Here is a 21,819-nt window from a genome sequence, read left to right on the forward strand (position 1 = left end):
AGATGCCGCTCTGTGCTTCTCTTTGAGAGGCTTCCCAACACAGCTAAACCCACTGGGTGCAGTAAATACAAAATCAGAAGAGTTAAGACATGCTAATAAGAGGAGGACTCGGATTACAAAGGGAAATGAAAGAGGTGAGAAAATGTCAAATGTTGCACGTGTACTCGGGTTGGGTCAGCATCTCTCTTAGCTTGATGTTGACAGTACCCAGTTGACTCTTCTGAGCAGATGTGTTTATAAACAGCCTTTTACCCTGACCCGTTTATAAACAGAAGAGCTTCCTTGCTCAAAATCCCCCCTGGTTCACAACACATTCAGAAACGCCAGCATCACTTACAGCCGGTTAGTAATGCTACACCACGTTCCACGTCCTCTTTACACGAGGCCACGCCACACTAGAAACAGTCATGCTCTAGTGATTAAAAAAAGAGACATGTGCTCCTGAAAATTAGGGGACTTGGTTAAATGGTGTGACTGCAACCTACATGTGGAAGCAAAGAAACGAACAAAAATAAAACTTTAAGTCAGTAAACTAACAGTGCTTTACTAATCATGCAAAAAGTAAGGATAGAAAATATAGAATAGAAGACATGGTACGTTACCCAGAAGCCCTGCTAAAGACCGCATGTCCTTCTCCATCAGCATGTAAATCTCTTCCTCTGAGAAGCGGCCAATGCCGTGGCCGTGCATCTCGCGTTTCACGATTCCTTTCGTTATGTGGCACACGACCCACCTCAGCAGGTTACTGAAGGGACCGCCACCACTAAGAGAGAGCATCTTCCGGGTCTCATTGAGATTGTCCACCCACTGGCAATAAGCTAAGGTCCTGCAATTGCGTGGAAACAAGTTACTACTGTGCGTTAGATACATAGCAGGTCCACAGAGTCAATTTCCAGTGAGGGGTTGGGAATTTAGCACACTCTGGAGGACTGAATCATTGCAGCTTTTCCAAAGAGCAGTCTGCACGGCAGATATTACAACAGACTCTAGTCCATGCCTGGACTTAGGGCCCGAGGGAGAAACAGTGACAAACGCAGAGAGCTTGCCATGCTACCATCCCACCAAACTGCAGCTGCCCGCAGATCCCCCAGCCCCCAAGGCCATGCTTCTGCTTTCTCTCAGCCAGCCCCAGAGAAAACAAGTAGAAACCCACTTTAAAAGGCTTTTAGACAAGACAGTGAGTACCTGCGTGGCGGGGTGGGGGGCATTGGGAAGGAGGCGGCAAGGACTGGGGTGCTGGCTTTTCTTTCTTGATCAAAGTAATGGTTACAAAGGTCTGCGCTCTGTGGGTTTTTTTTTTTTTAACTTTTATGGAAATATAGTTGACTTACAATGTTGTGTTAGTTTCAGGTGTACAGCAAAGTGATTCAGTTTTATAAATATATATATATATATATACTTATATACATGTATTCTTTTTTTACACATTCTCTTCCATTATAGGTTATTACAAGATATTGAATTTAGTTCCCTGTGCTATACAGTAGGTCCTTGTTGGTTATCTATTTTATATATAGTAGTGTGTGTATCTTAATCCCAAACTCCTAATTTATCCCTCCTCTCCTTTGATAATCATAAGTTTATTTTCTATGTCTGTGAGTCTATTTCTGTTTTGTAAATAAGTTCATTTGTATCATTTTTTTTAGATCTCACGTATAAGCGATATCATATGATACTTGTCTTTCTCTATCTGGCTTAGTTCACTTGGTGTGATAATCTCTAGGTCCTTCCATGTTACTGCAAATGGCATTATTCTTTTTTATGCTCTGTGTTAATTAATTAAGCTGAACATTTTTGTCTTGTACACTTTGAGTATGCATTTTATATTTCCTGATATGAAAGGATTTTTTAAAAAGAAATATTTTTGCCTTTTTGACAGGATCAGGGAATAGGTATAGCTGTCTATGTTTACTATAAACCATATAAATTACAAATAGTACATAAATGATTCATTCTCCAGAAAGGCAGCTCTCTGCTTCGGTTTGTTCTCCAGGACCCTAGGGCGAGCATGAACACCAAAGGAACTTGGTTGGATCAGTCTTCCCATCTGGGTGGTGCTCATGGCAGACACCCACCTGTCCAGGGGCTCCTGCGTGGTATGTGTGGACAGCTAAGCAGCTATTCACTGCTCATGTGCTATGCTGGTTGCAATACCCAGGCCTTTGCTGAGTTTGTTCTCTGAACCTGGGCAATCGTAGGAATGTTGTTATGGTTCATAGTGTTGGTAGATAGAAATTAAAAGGTTTTCCTACTAAAGGCTAAGAAAAACGTAGCTGTAGGTGTACAGGCGGAAGATGTTTTAGCTTTTCCTCACAGTGAGCAATAAAAGCTGTACTGGAGTCATCCCTACTCCCACTGTCGGTTGATACAGCAGTAATGGTCACTTGGAAAGCATCAGAGGAATGAAAATATTTTTTACAGAGAGAACGCAAGGGTTGATAGCCAACTGTAGCTACTTTCCACCTCAAGAAAAAGAAACAAAAGCGGAAAATAAGGCCCTGAAATTTTGATCATTTTATATAGTTCTATTCTTTTCAGTGCTCTTTCCTGAGTATGAAAATAAGAAAAAAATAAGATTTCTCTCATTTTTTTAAGCCTTCCTGATTTTTACTGAAAAGTCCCACAACCAATTTCAACATACTCTGTATTATAACTACAACTCTTCTTTACTAGCTTTTTAAAAGATGCTTACAAATCTTGTTAGAAATATTTGTGTACCTCTTTTTGTAAGGATCTCAAAATAAAGTATTGAGGAGGAAAGAAATTTTGACTGACAAGAGGAAAAAGTACATTGCAATGGTGACTAATTAATATGCAGTGAGTCAATAACACTTTTGATATAAAAGATTTCATTTATTCTAATAGATTCTTTATAAACATGCAAACAAAACGCTTTTCTATTTGCTCTTCTTTTTATACCTGCAGTCATGAGGGTGTCAACTTGCAAATTTCTTCAGAATAATCAGCACTTTGATTCTAACTGTACTAGATCTAAATTCACAATAAAAGGCCTATACCATCCTTGATTATTTTGGAAGTCAGTGATCTGAGAATAAAACTAAATTATCCTAAGTTAAGTATGACCAGGTAATGATAGCATCCAGGAAGCATCTAAAGCATAAAAATGAGGAATACGGTGGCTCTAAATGGACAGGTTGATGTGAAAAAGAATACATTCCTTGTAGACAAATTGCACGGGCTTTATCACAAGCACAGCTGATCTTGAAGAATGAGCAGAAGTTCACCAGCATGAAGCAGAAGCAGAAGGCATGTGCATGAAGAGCCCTGGCTGCTCTGTGAACTGCAAGAACTTCAGGACGGGCGGCTGGGGTCCGGGATGCCTGAGGGAGCTTGTAAGAGTTGAAGCTAGAAGGGTGGGCAAGGATTGGCTCAGGAGGGGTCTGATGCAAAGGGTGCTAAGATTTATTCAGAAAGCAAAGTTTAACCACCAAAAGGTTTTAAGCAGACGAGAAACATAATCAGATGCGTGGCAAGGTGAGGAAAGGACCGGAAGTGGAGAAACCACAGAGGAAGTCATCTCCCAGGCTGATGGTCGGAGTGGATGGTAACCAGTACCAGCATACACGAGGTGGGACAGATTTAGGTGACGACAGATGAATTAACCTGTTGCATTGGAAGGTTCCACGGAACCTCCAAGGGAGGATGTCCCGAAGGTTGCGAATTCACAAGATAGGTTTAGACTCAAGAGAAAGAATTTAGGGGCAGGGGTATGCATGACGGGGGCAGTTTCAAGGCTGCGAGAGGAGCTGAGGTCGCCTAAGAAAGTTTCTAGGGTAAAGGAGTGGTTTGGGAGAAACCTAGTTCAAGGGTAAGTGAGAAGACTAGACGGCCAGGCTGGAAGGGCCAGCTTGGAGAGAAGTAGGGACACCACTCTCTGTGAGATGGAGATGTGAGGGGCTGCAGAGGGGATCCAGTTTCCCCCCTGATGAACTTGGTCTCCTCTGAGAGCAGGAAATGAGGGCGCAGGCAGAAGACGAGAAGAGAGTCTGAGAAGACGAACGGGTTAGAGGAGCAGGTGGAGAGGGAAGGGGCAGCTGCTGTCCGGGCCTCACAGCCGAGCAGGGAAGAGAAACACCTCCCGGCCCCGATGCAATGGAGTAAGGTCGGATGCAGGGCACAGAAGAAACACCGGGTTGATTCAGAATTTTGCCGCTAAAAGTAACCTCAGAAACCGTCTGGCCTTCTTCCCTTCTCTTTCCCACCCTGCTCTCTATTTCTTTCCTCTCTTTCACTCCCTGTGCCCCAAACTACAGACCAGTATCAGGGAAGAGAAGCAAATGAGGGCCAGGCAGGCTCTTCCAGGGTCAAGCCCCATAAAGTGTGTATAAACGACAATGTCAGGTCAATTTCTACAGGTCAAAGACATGGCTCATGCATGCTTCCATATCATAACAACCACTAATCCATGTCCTCCCACACCCAAGCTTCCTGAAAACTCTCCACGTGGTGGGTCTTCCATCCCCACCCCTCCACCGAAACCACTCTCGTCCAAGTCAACAATCCCTTCTTATTGCAAAGTTCAAATACATTTTCTTTCCATCTTTATCTTTCTTGAACTCTCAGCAGCAGCCAACACTATCATCTTCTTAGAATTCTCCCTCAGCTTACGTCTCTACTGCTTTTCGTCTCACCTTTTCCATGTTGCCAAGATTTTTCTCTTTATTCCTTCCAGCTTCTTACACGTCACTCATAGGGTGATCTAATTTTCACACTCATGATTTCAAAGTGAGGACTGCCCATGAGACCTCTGCCCTGAGGTCCACGGATCCAGGTGAAGGAGCCTCGGGAGCTCAAACCGACATTTCCAAAGTGGGATCCATCCTCTTCCTTCCCTCCAATTCTGCTACTCTTCACCCAAACCAGAAAGAACCCCAGGAGTTCCTGTTCACCGCTCCCCACGCCCCACTCCTGAGAGCCAGTCACCCTGTGGCTTTGCCCTTTTCTCCAACTCAGTTAACACTGCAGTGCAGGCTGCATCACTGCTCAACCCTGAGGACCAGTGGCCTCCTTGCAGGTCTCCTGACAGCCCCTCAAGGCCCTCCTTGAATCCATTTCCCCCGAGGCAGCCACAAAAAGCCTCCTAAAACACAAGTCGAATGGCACCTCGTTGCCTCTCAGTCATTCATTAAATCCCCATAGCTGCTTAGCTTGGCACGCCAGCCTCCCATCCCTCCCACAGCCGGACCCCAACACTTGCATTGCCTCCTGTGCATCCACCACACAGAATAACACATGCCCCCCCCCAGACACCCCTTTCTTGCCTCTAAACTTTGGCAGGTTGCTGCCCCCTCTGCCTGGACATCCTCATCTTCCCCTCCCACCTGGCCCCTTCGCCTGCCACCCTGGCTGGCCCTAGATTCTGCTGTGGCACCGTCTCCTCAGGAAGCTTTCCCCTCATCGCTCCGGCAGATGCTGGCTGCCTGGCCTCAGTTCTTCAAACGCTCCCCCGGCGCTGGCCACTATGCAAGCTGGGTGCCTCCCTCCCCTGGGAGCCATCTGAGGACAGGGACAGCATCTCGTCACCCCCCATCCAGCACAGTATCACCTACTGGTAGTCATCCATTCACTAAGTTTGCTGAAAGAATGAATTACCGACTGAATGAGAAGCCTTCACTTCTGAGCCAGCCTCTGCTAAGTAGTGTTTCTAAGGGCTGACAGTCTTTACACAGGGAAATGGAGAGAGAGATGCCTATGGAGAATGAAGAGGACGGGGCGGCCGCCGTTCTCCTCCGGGATCTGCCTCTCCACTCTCCGCTGGGAAGAGGCCCACTGCACAAGGCATCATGAATTACTAACTGGACAGGACGGGGAAGGCCAATTCGGAAACTAGACCAGGCGGAGCAATGAAAACAATTTCTCATTCTGAGAGCCTCTCTCAGGAAGTTGATACTCATTTTCGTTATCGAAACTGGTGTATCTGGTCTCTCCTACAAAAGGAGGTCAAAGGGTTTTTTTTCTTTTTTCCATATTGATTATCTTAGAACAGAAGAGTAAACCCTGCTCAAACTTTTTTAAAGCAGATGAGGAAGGCAGGAAAGAAAAGCAGACCTCTGATGTTTTAATGACGATATCCCTCATTATAACCTAACATGAGGCCTGGCCCATAGCAGAAATGACCATTAGTACACATGTGAGAAACTGCAAACCATGGCAAACTACTGTCTGACGAATGAGTCTTAGCATACGGCCTTCCCAAGCATGAGAACGCCTTTTTCTGGGTCATGCAACATCCTTGCCATCTTTCACTTGTACTCTAAATGCTCAAGGGTGTGAAAGCATATAATATGCTTCTGTAATTTCACCACGTTTCACAGGCATTAGATTAGCCTCTCCAAACAGGGGTCCTCACTACATCTAAAAGTAAGGGTGGAGGGGGACAAAAAAAGAAAGGAGAAGGGGCCGCATCAATCGAGCTGTAATCAGGGAGAGAGTGTCTCCTGGCTTTTAGAGAAGGAGATCTTGGGTAAGTCATTTTATTAAAGCATCCCATCTCTCCCATTCACCAAAAGCCAAAAGCAAAATTTAAAAATTATGGGCAACCTAAAAATGAATTTGAATCCTCTGTTCTAACCCCTATATTTTTATGGGTAAAACTGTTATGGCTATAGATAGTTTGACAACGGGTGCCCTGCACACGTCCCTATGGGGTTGGAAGGTGCTCAAGACACTCAGTAGTGTCCACAAGGGGGCAGTATGTCACACAGAAGCAGCTATAGCTTCTGTTACCAAAACTCAAATTTCATTCCAGTAATCAGACTTCGCTGTACACCGGCTTCCCTGCATTAGATCTAACTTGAGCATCCAGTGGAACAAAGTATCATCTTCAATAATAGCTGTATAATTCAAGTGTATGGATTTCAAGTTCAGGAAAAACCACTTTATAGCTGAGTGTGCTTATTTGAACAGACCTAACTCAGAGCTTCAGAATTATGTGATGTTATATAATGACAGCCTTCCAATGTCTTTGCTTTTCAGAAAATCACATGTGAAGTGGAGTATTTTTAAAGTTTCAGACCAAAATAAACATATCTGAAAGCTCCACATAATTGAATCAACGGAGTCAAACAACTGATTCCACCTCTTCCACTTCTGTAAGTACAAACACAACCTTAGAGCATGTTGATGGTCAGAATTTAACAAGCTCTCATGGAAAGCTCATAGTTGTAATATTTTCCTACATATTGTGGTCAGTTCCCTATGCTGGCCCCCGGTTTCCGCAGGTACACATTTTCTTACCATGGGTTGCACAGGCGTGTGTGTGTGTGTGTGTGTGTGTGTGTGTGTGTGTGTGTGTGTGTGTGTGTGTGTGTGTGTGTGTGTGTGTGTGTGTGTGTGTGTGTCTTTTCTCCCCTGGGATTTAGAGCTCTCAGGAAAGCCTGTTCAGGATCTCCCCAAAGCAAGAAGTTGGCTAAAGGTTTGGAAAGTTTATGAAACAGAGAAAGTTTGTTTTTCCTTCCGCTACTAGAGACTAAAAGAAATTGGAGGAATTAGGATTTTTTTTGGTAAGTTCGCTGGATATTTATATCTCAGCCAAGACCTGACCTCCCACCTTCACTGTCTGTTCCTCAAATTAACCCTTGAGACACAAATGAGAAACAGTAGCTAACCCAAAAAAAGTATTTTTTTTAAATTAAAAAAAGAGAAGGGGCTTCCCTGGTGGCGCAGTGGTTGAGAGTCCGCCTGCCGATGCAGGGGACGCCAGTTCGTGCCCCGGTCAGGGAGGATCCCGCGTGCCGCGGAGCGGCTGGGCCCGTGAGCCATGGCTGCTGAGCCTGCGCGTCCGGAGCCTGTGCTCCGCGACGGGAGAGGCCACAGCAGTGAGAGGCCCGCGTACCGCAAAAAAAAAAAAAAAAAAAGAGAGAGAAGAATCTACAAATCACCTAAGCAACTTCCCAAGCACTTGGGGGTTTGTAGTCTGTAAAATTAAGATTCTTCCCCACCAGGGTACCACCTCCCAACTCTCCCTCCCACCCCTCCCCACCACACCCCATCTCGTTAGCAGGGACCCTCTCATTAGGAAGAGAACGGAAGGGAAGAGCAGGAGATGAACTTCTACCAGAGAGTAAACATATATAAAACGTCACTAATACCCAGAGCAAGAAGCAGTGATGGGTGGTACTTGGGAACCTAGCTGGATCAAAGTCTTTCTAACTTGAATATAAATTTTATGAACCACTACAGAAAACAAAGAGTGTAGAAAAATACCAACTTAAATGTAAGGTTTTCGGCTTTTCAGGCAGCTGACAAAGTGCTAGCTCTCCACATTAACGGGCCCATCCATTAAACGATGTAGCACTCTGACGGGGGCCTCAGCAACGGAAGACGCCGAGGGCTTGCGTGCCTGTGCTGGTTCTTCATTTCCCTGATCGCTGCAAAGCGGGGACTGGAACCTGGCAAGCAGGTGAGACGACCGTGTCCCTCAAAGGTTTTTCCCTGAGACTAAGCATGACACCTGCACTCATGCATTTTGGTCCACACTGCAACCCCTGCACTCTTTGAGAGGGGAGGGCCAGCAGCTCTCCACAGGTATTACAAGGAACAGACCCGAGTTCATTCTGGGCACACGGAGTCTGTGATCACTCCCAGGCTGATCTGCACCCCTGACTCCACTCTCTGTCTGGTTCCCTCCTTCCTCCCACCCTCTGCAGTGAGAAGGGGAAGAAAGTGGTGCTTCAGGTCAGCCCTGGAATAAAGTGAGCAAGAACTGAAAGTGGAAAAAGAAAAAGAACAACAGACGGTCACAAAATCCAAAAGACAAGTTTTCCATTTAGAAAGAGAGCTGAATGGATGAAATAGGAATGTGATGGCAAAAAACCTTCTACAATCAACCCCACAGTGAGTGAATCCCTTGGTGGAAGAGGTAAAAGCTACTCGGTGAGCAATAACCCAGGAGTAACAATTAATGCCAAAAAAAAGTGGGCTCGGCAATTTTTTATTAAATCTTTGGAACAAGATAAAGTGCAGAAATCAGGGAGAAAATGTCTCTTATCTATTGGAGTGTATAGAAAGATGCTAAAACTCCAGAAGACGGATGAAAGAAAAAGAAGAAACCCACATATCAATGAGCTTGTAAAGCAAGAAGAACCAAGTCTGCTTAACTCAGGCGATGTCACAGCCAGCACGCCAGGTGCAGCACAGGGGTACCTACCTCATCCACACAGTGTGTGGTATGCTTCGTACTCAGAGAATAAGGGCTGGGAGTCAGCCAATCAAGGCAAGGTACAGGATAGGGGTCAGCCAATCAGCAAAGTACAGGCCAGCAGTCAGCCAATCAGGGCCAAGTTGCTCAGAAAATAGTAGTATGCTTTACTTCTGGATCATAGAGAAGCTCTTGTCATCCAAGGAAAACTGACGATACTCTGCCAAAGCTTGCTTAATTTATGTCACCTGAGACTTCTGTCCTGCCTTAGTCTTCTGTTCCCTCCTCTGGGTATCTGATGTACTATCACTTTAATTCAGCAGTTTGTACTGGTAAAAAGCTCAGTCTACTGAAATATCTCCCTCACCTCAGTGACTTAGATCAGGGGTCAGGCAACTATATAGCCCATGGGCTAAGAAGTTTTCATATTTGTAAATGGTTGAGGAAAAAAAAATCAAAAGAATAGTATTTCATATTAAATGAAATTCAAATTTCAGTGCTTTTGTTGTTTTATTGAAACACAGTCACACTTACTCATGTGTATACAATCTGAGGCTGTTTTTGCACTAAAACTGCAGAGTTAAGTAGTTGCCACAGACACATATGGCTCGAAAAGCCTAAAATATGCACTAGCTGGGCCTCCACAGAAAATGTCAACCCTGCTCTAGATACCTAGAAACTTAACAGTCGTAACTTTGACCCCTAAGTCAGTCAGAATGTAGAACACTTTGGAAAAGGCGGAGGGGGGGCAGTGTCTGAAAAGTGAAACAACTTAGCTTACTCCAAGTGATAGGGACAGGCCCTGGACACCCACCCAGGCGCCCGCGGGGACTCACCAATAGAAATGCTCCTCCACCATCTTAGTCACTGCCCTGGAGATGGCTCTTTCATGAGGACCAAGGTTTTTGTTTAAATTCACTCCAAGTTTCTCTTCCAGAAAGTCAATTATGAATTCTGTCCCAGAAACTTTTTCATGATTATATTCAATCCAAGGCATTTTCCCTTGAGCAGAGAGCTTTCCACCAAAATAGTTCTAAGCAAAGTAAATTTTAAAAAGAGAAAAGCAATGTTTTATTTAAACTTCACTGTATGATTAACAGAAACAAATATTCCAATGGCATATTTGATAGTGACTGCACTATTCAAGTGAATGAACTCAGCATATAAACTCTTGAGGGAATAAGTAGTTACTCTTAAAAAAAAAGATTTGTCTCACATGAAAATAGTACTTTACTCCCATAGATTTTATAATGGGTTCTGGCTTACTGTTTAAAAAAAAAAAAAAAAAAGAGCAGGGAGGAAGGGAGGTGTTGAAATGATCCTGATCCTGGTAAGAGTCAGTCTGGTTATAATATATAAACAACCCAAAAATGCAAAAAGTAAACATAAACCATGAGGAGGCTTGTACTGACCAGGCTACTGATCAAAAACCTCACTTGAAACCCAGTAGCTTATACTTGCAAATGCTTAATACCACTACACTGCAAACAAGTGGTCCCAGAAATTATAAGTTAGGTGTACCAAAGTGTGTCCAACAGACTTAACTCCAGTGCCTGTGAAAATGCAGATTCCTGGGCCCCCACCCAGATCACTGGGTCAGAATCCAGGGAAAAGTGCCCAGAAATCTGTGTTTTTGACAAGCTCCCTTTGATTCACACCCACACTAGAAGCTTACAGTGTCTCAGAGGGGATTCTGATCCCAGAATGGGGTTGGGTGGGGAGGTGGAGGTGGAGTCACACACTTCATAGACACTGAGAATGACAGAGCAACATCTTCTCACTATATTAAAAGATCTTAACCACGCTGATGGAGGGGATTCTGTGGTAATGACTGCATTTACTCAGTCCCTTTTCTCAGTAAATTTGGATTGTGTAGAACCCAAAGTTGAGTTTTAAATCTGAATCCATTTTTGGGTGGCCTACACAGACTAAATTAATCAGATTATTACAAACTCTTCCTCATACTTCATACAAGTCGATAGTTCAGATACTGTGGGCTAATAGCAAGTGTTGGTTCCTGTGGAGGAAACTGAACTCTCAAATATTGCTGGTGGGAAAGTAAAACGGCACAACCACTTTGAAACCATGTGACAGTTTCTTAAAACGTGAAGTACACACCTGCCACTCAATCCATCCATTTCACTCCTAGGTATTTACCCAAGAGAAAAGAAAGCATATGTCCATGCAAAGACTTGTACACAAATGTTCATAGAAGCTTTATTTGCAATTGTCAAAAACAGGAAAAAAAATCAAATGCTCATCAAGAGGTAAATGAATAAACAAATTCTGGTATAACCTTACCATGGAATACTACTCAGCAATAAAAAGGAATGAACTATTGATACACACACAATGAATTTGGTAGAGAACAATGGGGACTTTAACTGTTCTCTGACTCTTGGTGTCTTGATTTCTTATCTCATTGATTATTCTAAAGAAATTCATTCTAGGCCTAAACCTGGAAAAGGGAGTTTTGGGGGCTGCTGCTAGCCATATTGTTTTTGTGCAATTTGGAAAATGGAGCCTCCTCTGGGTGGATACAGTCCATGCCAGGATTCACAGCTTGGCAAGAGGTGGGTCCAGATTTTGCCCCCACTCCTTGGCCAGGCACTGTTGTGCAGTGAACAACCTACACAACTATACATGGCAGCCCTAGACATTACTCCTGATGTTGAGAAATGTCAAGTTTTAAAAGTTGCTAGTACATCTGGCATTTTTATAATTTGTACACTAAAGATGTGAATTTACCATATAACATAGTATCTGCTTCAGATTGCTCTTGATACCACCCATATCCTCCTTCCACATCCCCTTCTAGACTCGTCGTTCACAGATGGATTCTATCCTGCACACTGACATCAGAGGGAACTGTCTGTAGTGCAAATGAGATGCAGGACCTCTGCTGCTCAAAATTACCCAACGGCTTTAATGGGTCTAGTCTAACCCCCTTCACAAAGCGGTCTAGGCCCATACCATCTAATCGCCACCCACCTGCCCAGCCTCCCTGCTGCCAGTGCCTCTGATTTCCTGAATTCCAACTGCCCACCCCTAACCAAGTCAAAGTCCTGCCATCTCTCTGACTTTGTACACTCCCGTACCTTGTACAGGAACCCTTTTGCCCGTCCTCTGAAAGTCCTATCCATCCTAAAAACTTCAGTTGGAATTTCACCTTGCTGGTGAACCATTTCCTCAAGGCACAACCATTATCTGCCTTTCCTCCATGCTTCCACTGTGCAGTGTATATTCCCCTCCCCTTTCAGAATTGCTGTTTATACATCTGCCCTTCCCTCTAGTCCATTCCTTCCCTGAGGACTTGGTACATTTTTATCTAGACCATTTTTTTAATTGGGGTAATAAAAATCAATGATGAACTCTTATGGGAATGAAAGTTCTAGTAGGTTTTCATCATCAAAATTTTTTTTTTGTTTACTGGATAAAAAAAGCAGGAGACAACATTTTAGAGCTACTATGAGTATATCTAAAAATTAGATGAATTCAAAAAATATTTTTAAAAAGAAACATAAAAATGTCCAAAGTAATTGTCAAAACTATGTGTGAGAGCCAGGTGATCTTTTTCCATGAATTTCAATTTTTCTGAATGTGGTTATATTATTTTTAAAATAAATATATATAATTTTTAAATAATACTTGATTTTCCTTAACTTCCTTAAATATACTAAAGAACTCCTGGTCTATTTTTATCTAAGCAATTGGGGTCTGACTGGCCCACCTAGAGTAGTTTCTGAAAGTAATTTGAAGAAGAAAGATGAAGAGGTAAATCCTCTTTACCTCTTTTCCAAGCTGATGTTTCCCCCTGCAAGTCTGTCCTAGATGAGTTGAATGCATCTACACTTACACTACATTATTAGCACAGCAGTGAAAGCAATAGGCTTTGGGTTTAAAAATCTGGCTCCCTCATTTAGTCACTCTGTGACCTTGGACCTCCCTGGTCTCCCTTAATCCCCCCTGGGCTCATCTATATAATGGGGATAATAACAGTTGCTTGAATTAAATGAGAAAATGCACACCAAGTGTTTGACAGAGTGCCTTCATCAGAAGTATTAACATCACCATCACCATTTCAAAATGGACAACTTGAGGCCTTAAAAGAAAATCCCAGAGTCTTGGGAAACTGACATGCTACACTGGCCACAGCATCCCCAACTTTTCAGCTAAATTTATACCCATTACATTCACTGCACCTCTGGAACCATCTTTGAAAGGTCTCCCACTGGCTAAATTTGAGATACTTTGAGCAACTTTTGTGGATTATAACACGTTGAAAAAAATTCACGCAGGCTTCCCTGGTGGCGCAGTGGTTGAGAGTCCGCCTGCCGGGGCAGGGGACACGGGTTTGTGCCCCGGTCTGGGAAGATCCCACATGCCGCCGAGCGGCTAGGCCCGTGAGCCATGGCCGCTGAGCCTGCGCATCCGGAGCCTGTGCTCCGCAAGGGGAGAGGCCACAACAGTGAGAGGCCCGCGTACCGAAAAAAAAAAAAATTCACGCAACCACTATTGTGAATAAGAAATACAGGCATTAGTCCCTGCCCCTGGTTCCCAGCACAGAGCTCCTAAAGCCCTTACACATTCCTAAGTGACAGGAGCACTAGGAGCACCGCTTGTTCTAAGGAGGTGAGTCTGAGGAGGCGCCTGGGTGAGCTGGTCACCAGAAAGACCAAGTCGCAAATAGAAGCTTAGCGCTTTCAAACCCCTCCCCCGTCCTCCAGAGAGGAGAGAGGGCTTGGACATGGAGCTATCAACTGATCGTCTCTACATGAGGAAGCCTCCACAAAATCCCCAAAGTATCGGGTTTGGAGAGCTACCAGGTTGGTGAACACCATCACACTGGGAAGGTGACACCCTCAACTCCACGGGGACAGAAGCTCCTACACTCAGGACCCTCCCAAACCTCACTCTTCATCTGGCTGCTCATCTGTATCTTTTATCATATCCTCTAATAAACTGATAAATGTAAGTAATTGTTTCCATGAGTTCTGTGAGCTGCTCTAGCAAATTAATCAGACCTAAGGACGGGTCATTAGAACCTCTGATCTACAGTCGGTTGGTCAGAAGCACAGGTGACAATCTGGGCTTGCAGCTGGCATCTGGGGGTCGGGGAGAGGGGGCAGTCTTGTGGGACTGAGTCCTTAACGTGTGGGATCTGACACTATCTGTGGGTGGTGTCAGAATTGAATTAAATTGTAGGATGTCCAGCTGGTGTCAGTGAATCACTTGGTGTGGGGAAAAGCCTCCACACATCTGACCATAAGTGTTAGAAATGAAGTGTTTCATGTGAGTAATAAACGATACTCATGGGGAGAAACACACAGTAGGGAGGAACTGGTTTTCCCTACACAGGAAGGAAGAATCTGAGTACTTCCCTTTACAAGTAGTTTTGTAGAAGAATGTCCTTCTTTTTTGGAGATACATGCTGAGGAATTGAGGGGAGAACTGTCATGATTCTTACAGCTTATGTTCAAATGTTGCATCAAAAAATTGTTCATAAAAGTATATATAAAGAGAAATAAAGGAAAGAAGGCAACATGCTGACAATTGGCGAATCTAGGTGAAGAGTATATGGATGTTCATTGTATTATTCTTTTAACTTGTCTGTAGCTTAGAAAAATTCTGAAACAAAAAGATGGTGGAGGTGGTGCCCAGACAAAAACAGCAAATACATAGAACATCAGAAGTTAGGGGAAAGACCAGCTTCTGTTTCCTAACCTCGTAACCTCACAATACCTATTTTTAGCTTCTATATTCAAAATGTTAAATAAATCATGATTTTTCAATCTTAACATGTAAAAGCCTAATTTAATCCTTGCGCAAGAAAGGGAGGATTGCGAGATTGGAACCAAGATGGCAGAGTAGAAGGACGTGCTCTCACTCCCTCTTGCAAGAACACCAGAATCACAACTAACTGCTGGACAATCATCGATAGGAAGACACTGGAACTCACCAAAAAAGATACCCCACATCCAAAGATAAAGGAGAAGCCACAATAAGATGGTAGGAGGGGCACAATCACAGCAAAATCAAATCCCATAACTGCTGGGTGGGTGACTCACAGACTGGAGAACACTTATACCACAGAAGTCCACACACTGGAGTGAGGGTTCTGAGCCCCACGTCAGGCTTTCCAACCTGGGGGTCTGGCAACGGGAGGAGGAATTCCTAGAGAATCAGACTTTGAAGGTTAGTGGGATTTGTTGCAGGACTTTGACAGGACTGGGGGAAACAGAGACTCCATTCTTGGAGGGCACACACAAAGTAGTGTGAGCATCAGGACCCAGGGGAAAGCGCAGTGACCCCATAAGAGACTGAACCAGACCTACCTGCTAGTGTTGGAGGGTCTCCTACAGAGGCGGGGTGGCTGTGGCTCACCGTGGGGACAAGAACACTGGCAGCAGAAGTTCTGGGAAGTACTCCTTGGCATGAGCCCTCCCAGAGTCTGCCAATAGCCCCACCAAAGAGCCCAGGTAGGCTCCAGAGTTGGGTTGCCTCAGGCCAAACAACCAACAGGGAGGGAACCCAGCCCCATGCATCAGCAGTCAAGTGGATTAACGTTTTACTGAGCTCTGCCCACCAGAGCAACAGTCAGCTCTACCCACCACCAGTCCTTCCCATTAGGAAACTTGCACAAGCCTCTTAGATAGCCTCATCCACCAGAGGGCGGACAGTAGAAGCAAGAAGAACTACAATCCTGCAGCCTGTAGAATGAAAAGCACATTCACAGAAAGACAGACGAGATGAAAAGGCAGAGGGCTATGTAGCAGATGAAGGAACAAGATAAAGCCCCAGAAAAAAAACTAAATGAAGTGGAGATAGGCAACCTTCCAGAAAAAGAATTCAGAATAATGATAGTGAAGATGATCCAGGACCTTGGAAAAACAATGGAGGCAAAGATCAAGAAGATGCAAGAAATGTTTAACAAAGACCTAGAAGAATTAAAGAACAGACAAACAAATATGAACAATACAATAATTGAAATGAAAATGACACTAGAAGGAATCAATAGAGTAAATGAGGCAGAAGAACAGATAAGTGCACTGGAAGATAGAATGGTGGAATTCACTGCTGCAGAACAGAATAAAGAAAAAAGAATGAAAAGAAATGAAGACAGCCTAAGAGACCTCTGGGGCAACATGAAACTCAACAACATTCACATTATAGGGGTCCCAGAAGGAGAAGAGAGAGAGAAAGGACCCAAGAAAATATTTGAAGAGATTACAGTCAAAAACCTCCCTAAAATGGGAAAAGAAACAGCCACCCAAGTCCAGGAAGCGTAGCGAGACCCATACAGGATACACCCAAGGAGAAACACGCCAAGACACATAGTAATCAAATTGGCAAAAATTAAAGACAAAGAAAAATTATTGAAAGCAGCAAGGGAAGAACGACAAATAACATACAAGGGAACTCCCATAAGGTTAACAGCTGATTTATCAGCAGAAACCCTACAAGCCAGAAGGGAGTGGCATGATATACTTAAAGTGATGAAAGGGAAGAACCTACAACCAAGATTACTCTACCCGGCAAGGATCTCATTCAGATTTGATGGAGAAATCAAAAGCTTTACAGACAAGCAAAAGCTAAGAGAATTCAGCACCACCAAACCAGCTCCACAACAATTGCTAAAGGAACTTCTCTTAAGTGGGAAACACAAGAGAAGAAAAGGACCTACAAAAATAAACCCAAAACAATTCAGAAAATGGTCACAGGGACATAAATATCGATAATTACCTCAAATGTTAATGGATTAAACGCTCCAACCAAAAGACACAGGCTCACTGAATGGATACAAAAACAAGACCCATACCTATGCTGTCTACAAGAGACCCACTTCAGACCTAGGGACACATTCAGACTGAAAGTGAGGGGATGGGAAAAGATATTCCATGCAAATGGAAGTCAAAAGAAAGCTGGAGTAGCAATACTCAGATCAGATAAAATAGACTTTAAAATAAAGAATGTTACAAGAGACAAGGAAGGACACTACATAATGATCAAGGGATCAATCCAAGAAGAAGATATAACAAGTATAAATATATTTGCACCCAACATAGGTACAATACATAAGGTAACTGCTAACAGCTATAAAACAGGAAATCGACAGTAACACAATAATAGTGGGGGACTTTAACACCTCACTTACACCAATGGACAGATCATCCAAAAGGAAAATAAATAAGGAAACAGAAGCTTTAAATGACACAATAGACCAGATAGATTTAATTGATATTTATGGGACATTCCATCCAAAAACAGCAGATTACACTTTCTTCTCAAGTGCACATGGAACATTCTCCAGGATACATCACATATTGGGTCACGGTCACAAATCAAGCCTCAGTAAATTTAAGAAAATTGAAATCATATCAAGCATCTTTTCTGACCACAACGCTATGAAATTAGAAATGAACTACAGGGAAAAAAACATAAAAAACATAAACACATGGAGGCTAAACAATACGTTACTAAATAACCAAGAGATCACTGAAGAAATCAAAGAAGAAATCAAAAAATACCTAGAGACAAATGACAATGAAAACACCATGATCCAAAACCTATGGGATGCAGCAAAAGCAGTTCTAAGACGGAAGTTTATAGCTATACAAGCCTACCTCAAGAAACAAGAAAAATCTCAAATAAAGAATCTAACCTTACACTTAAGCGAACTAGAGAAAGAAGAACAAACAAAACCCAAAGTTAGCAGAAGGAAAGAAATCATAAAGATCAGAGCAGAAATGAATGAAATAGAAACAAAGAAAACAATAGCAAAGATCAATAAAACTAAAAGCTGGTTCTTTGAGAAGATAAACAAAATTCATAAACCATTAGCCAGACTCATCAAGAAAAAGAGGGAGAGGACTCAAATCAATAAAATTAGAAATGAAAAAGGAGAAGTTACAAGAGACACCGCAGAAATACAAAGTATCCTAAGAGACTACTACAGGCAACTCTATGCCAATAAAATGGACAACCTGGAAGAAATGGACAAATTCTTAGAAAGGTATAACCTTCCAAGACTGAACCAGGAAGAAACAGAAAATATGAACAGACCAATCACAAGGAATGACATTGAAACGGTGATTAAAAATCTTCCAACATGGGCTTCCCTGGTGGCGCAGTGGTTGAGAGTCCGCCTGCTGATGCAGGGGACACAGGTTCGTGCCCCGGTCCGGGAAGATCCCACATGCCGCGGAGCGGCTGGGCCCGTGAGCCATGGCTACTGAACCTGAGCGTCCAGAGCCTGTGCTCCGCAACGGGAGAGGCCACAACAGTGAGAGGCCCACGTACAGAAAAAAATAAATAAATAAATTAAAAAAAAAAAAATCTTCCAACAAACAAAAGTCCAGGACCAGATGGCTTCACAGGTGAATTCTATCAAACATTTAGAGAAGAGCTAACACCCATCCTTCTGAAACTCTTCCAAAAAATTGCAGAGGAAGGAACACTCCCAAACTCCTTCTGTGAGGCCACCATCACCCTGATACCAAAACCAGGCAAAGATGCTACAAAAAAAGAAAATTACAGACCAATATCACTGATGAATATAGATGCAAAAATTCTCAACAAAATACTAGAAAACAGAATCCAACAACACATTAAAAGCATCGTACACCATGATCAAGTGGGATTTGTCCCAGGGATGCAAGGATTCTTCAATATATGCAAATCAATCAATGTGATACAGCATATTAACAAACTGAAGAATAAAAACCATATGATCATCTCAATAGATGCAGAAAGTTTTTGACAAAATTCAACACCCATTTATGATAAAACTCTCCAGAAAGTGGGCATAGAGGGAACCTACCTCAACATATTAAAGGCCATATACGACAAAACCACAGCAAACATCATTCTCAATGGTGAAAAACTGAAAGCATTTCCTCTAAGATCAGGAACAAGACAAGGATGTCCACTCTTGCCACTATTATTCAACATAGTGTTGGAAGTCCTAGCCACGACAATCAGAGAAGAAAAAGAAATAAAAGGAATATAAATTGGAAAAGAAGAAGTAAAAATGTCATTGTTTGCATTTGACATGATACTATACATAGAGCATCCTAAAGATGCCACCAGAAAACTACTAGAGCTAATCAATGCATCTGGTAAAGTTGCAGGATACAAAATTAATGCACAGGGGCTTCCCTGTTGGCGCAGTGGTTGAGAGTCCGCCTGCCAATGCAGGGGACACGGGTTTGTGCCCCAGTCTGGGAAGATCCCACATGCCGTGGAGCGGCTAGGCCCGTGAGCCATGGCCACTGAGCCTGCGTGTCTGGAGCCTGTGCTCCACAACGGGAGAGGCCACAACAGTGAGAGGCCCGTGTACCACAAAAAAAAAGAAAAAAAAATTAATGCACAGAAATCTCTTGCTTTCCTTTACACTAATGATGAAAAATCTAAAAGAGAAATTAAGGAAACATTCCCATTTACCACTGCAACAAAAAGAATAAAATACCTAAGAATAAACCTACCTAGGGAGACAAAAGACCTGTATGCAGAAAACTATAAGACACTGATGAAAGAAATTAATGATGATACCAACAGATGGAGAGATATACCATGTTCTTGGATTGGAAGAATCAATATTGTGAAAATGACTATACTACCCAAAGCAATCTATAGATTCAATGCAATCCCTATCAAATTACCAATGGCATTTTTTATGGAACTAGAACAAAAAATCTTAAAATTTGTATGGAGACACAAAAGTCCCTGAAAAGCCAAAGCAGTCTTGAGGGAAGAAAATGGAGCTGGAGGAATCAGACCCCCTGACTTCAGACTATACTATAAAGCTACAGTAATCAAGACAATATGGTACTGGCACAGAAACAAAAACATAGATCAATGGAACAAGATAGAAAGCCCAGAGGTAAACCCACGCACATATGGTCAACTAATCTATGACAAAGGAGGCAAGGATATACAATGGAGAAAAGACAGTCTCTTCAGTAAGTGGTGCTGGGAAAACTGGACAGCTACATGTAAAAGAATGAAATTAGAACACTCCCTAACACCATACACAAAAATAAAATCAAAATGGATTAGAGACCTAAATACAAGACCGGACACTATAAAACTCTTAGAGGAAAACATAGGAAGAACACTCTTTGACATAAACCACAGCAAGATCTTTTTTGATCCACCTCCTAGAGTAATGGAAATAAAAACAAAAATAAACAAATGGGACCTAATGGAACTTCAAAGCTTTTGCACAGCAAAGGAAACCATAAACAAGATGAAAAGACAACCCTCAGAATGCGAGAAAATATTTGCAAACGAATCAACGGACAAAGGATTAATTTCCAAAATATATAAACAGCTCATGCAGCTCAATATTAAATGAACAAACAACCCAATCCAAAAATGGGCAGAAGACCTAAATAGACATTTCTCCAAAAAAGACATACAGATGGCCAAGAAGCACATGGAAAGCTGCTCAACGTCACTATTAGAGAAATGCAAATCAAAACTACAATGAGGTATCACCTCACACCAATCAGAATGGGTATCATCAGAAAATCTACAAACAACAAATGCTGGAGAGGGTGTGGAGAAAAGGGAACCCTCTTGCACTGTTGGTGGGAATGTAAATTGACACAGCCACTATGGAGAACAGTATGGAAGTTCCTTAAAAAACAAAAATAGAACTACCATATGACCCAGCAATCCCACTAGTGGGCATATACCCTAGTATATGAGAAAACCATAATTCAAAAAGACACATGCACCCCAATGTTCACTGCAGCACTATTAACAATAGCCAGGTCATGGAATGAATGTAAATGCCCATCGACAAATGGATAAAGAAGATGTGGTACATATATACAATGGAATATTACTCATCCATAAAAAGGAACGTTACTGGGTCATTTGTTGAGACGTGGATGGATCTAGAGACTGTCATACAGAGTAAAGTAAGTCAGAAAGAGAAAAATAAATATCGTATATTAACGCATATATGTGGAACCTAGAAAAATAGTACAGATGAACAGGTTTGCAGGGCAGAAATTGAGACACAGATGTAGAGAACAAACGTATGGACACCAAGGGGGGAGAACCGCGGGGGTGTGGGGATGGTGGTGTGCTGACTTGGGCGATTGGGATTGACATGTATACAGTGATGTGTATAAAATGGATGACTAATAAGAACCCGCTGTATAAAAAAATAAATAAAATAAAATTCAAAAATTAAATAAATAAATAAATAAATAAATTTAAAAAAAAAGAAGTTAGGGCTAAGAGCCAAAGCAGAGAGTTCCAAAGGAGCCATTTTCCTTCTTTTTTCTTTCTTGTATATAAAAAGAGTGACTGTGTCAAATACATGCTTCTTATACAACCGGTTATGGCAAACGATGTCTTTATATATGTACGTCTAAAGACAAGTATGGAAAGATGGTCAGAAGAATTAGTGATGATAATCTCCTGCTAGTAGGATGTCAGGCGATTTTCATTTTCCCCTTACACTTTTCTGTGGTGTTTGAAATTCTTATAAGGACCTTATGCCATCTATATGTAATCAGGAAAAAACAAAAAACAAAGAAACGGTAAATCCGTTTTTAGTTTGAAAAAAAATTAGCCATATCTGCAGGACTCCTTGTACACTTTTTGCAACTTCCTATGAATCTATAATTATAACAAAATGAAAA

At 42.5% G+C, this 21,819-nt stretch overlaps 1 protein-coding gene across 5 annotated transcripts in view; it reads right to left on the reverse strand.

Moving 5' to 3' along the window:
* FAXC (failed axon connections homolog, metaxin like GST domain containing) overlaps window positions 1–21,819 on the reverse strand; it is a 71,318-nt gene that overhangs the window by 37,938 nt on the left and 11,561 nt on the right. For all 5 annotated transcript variants that reach the window (XM_081250428.1, XM_081250427.1, XM_081250426.1 and 2 more), the window contains 2 exons: window positions 9,997–10,193; window positions 603–826 (listed from right to left, as the gene is read on the reverse strand). In XM_081250428.1, the coding sequence (XP_081106554.1) occupies window positions 603–826; window positions 9,997–10,193 (421 nt within the window). The remainder of the gene's footprint in view (window positions 1–602; window positions 827–9,996; window positions 10,194–21,819) is intronic.

The sequence above is a fragment of the Mesoplodon bidens genome (genome assembly GCF_964165515.1).
Source record: "Mesoplodon bidens genome assembly, chromosome: 12".
Classification (NCBI taxonomy): Eukaryota; Metazoa; Chordata; class Mammalia; order Artiodactyla; family Ziphiidae; genus Mesoplodon; species Mesoplodon bidens.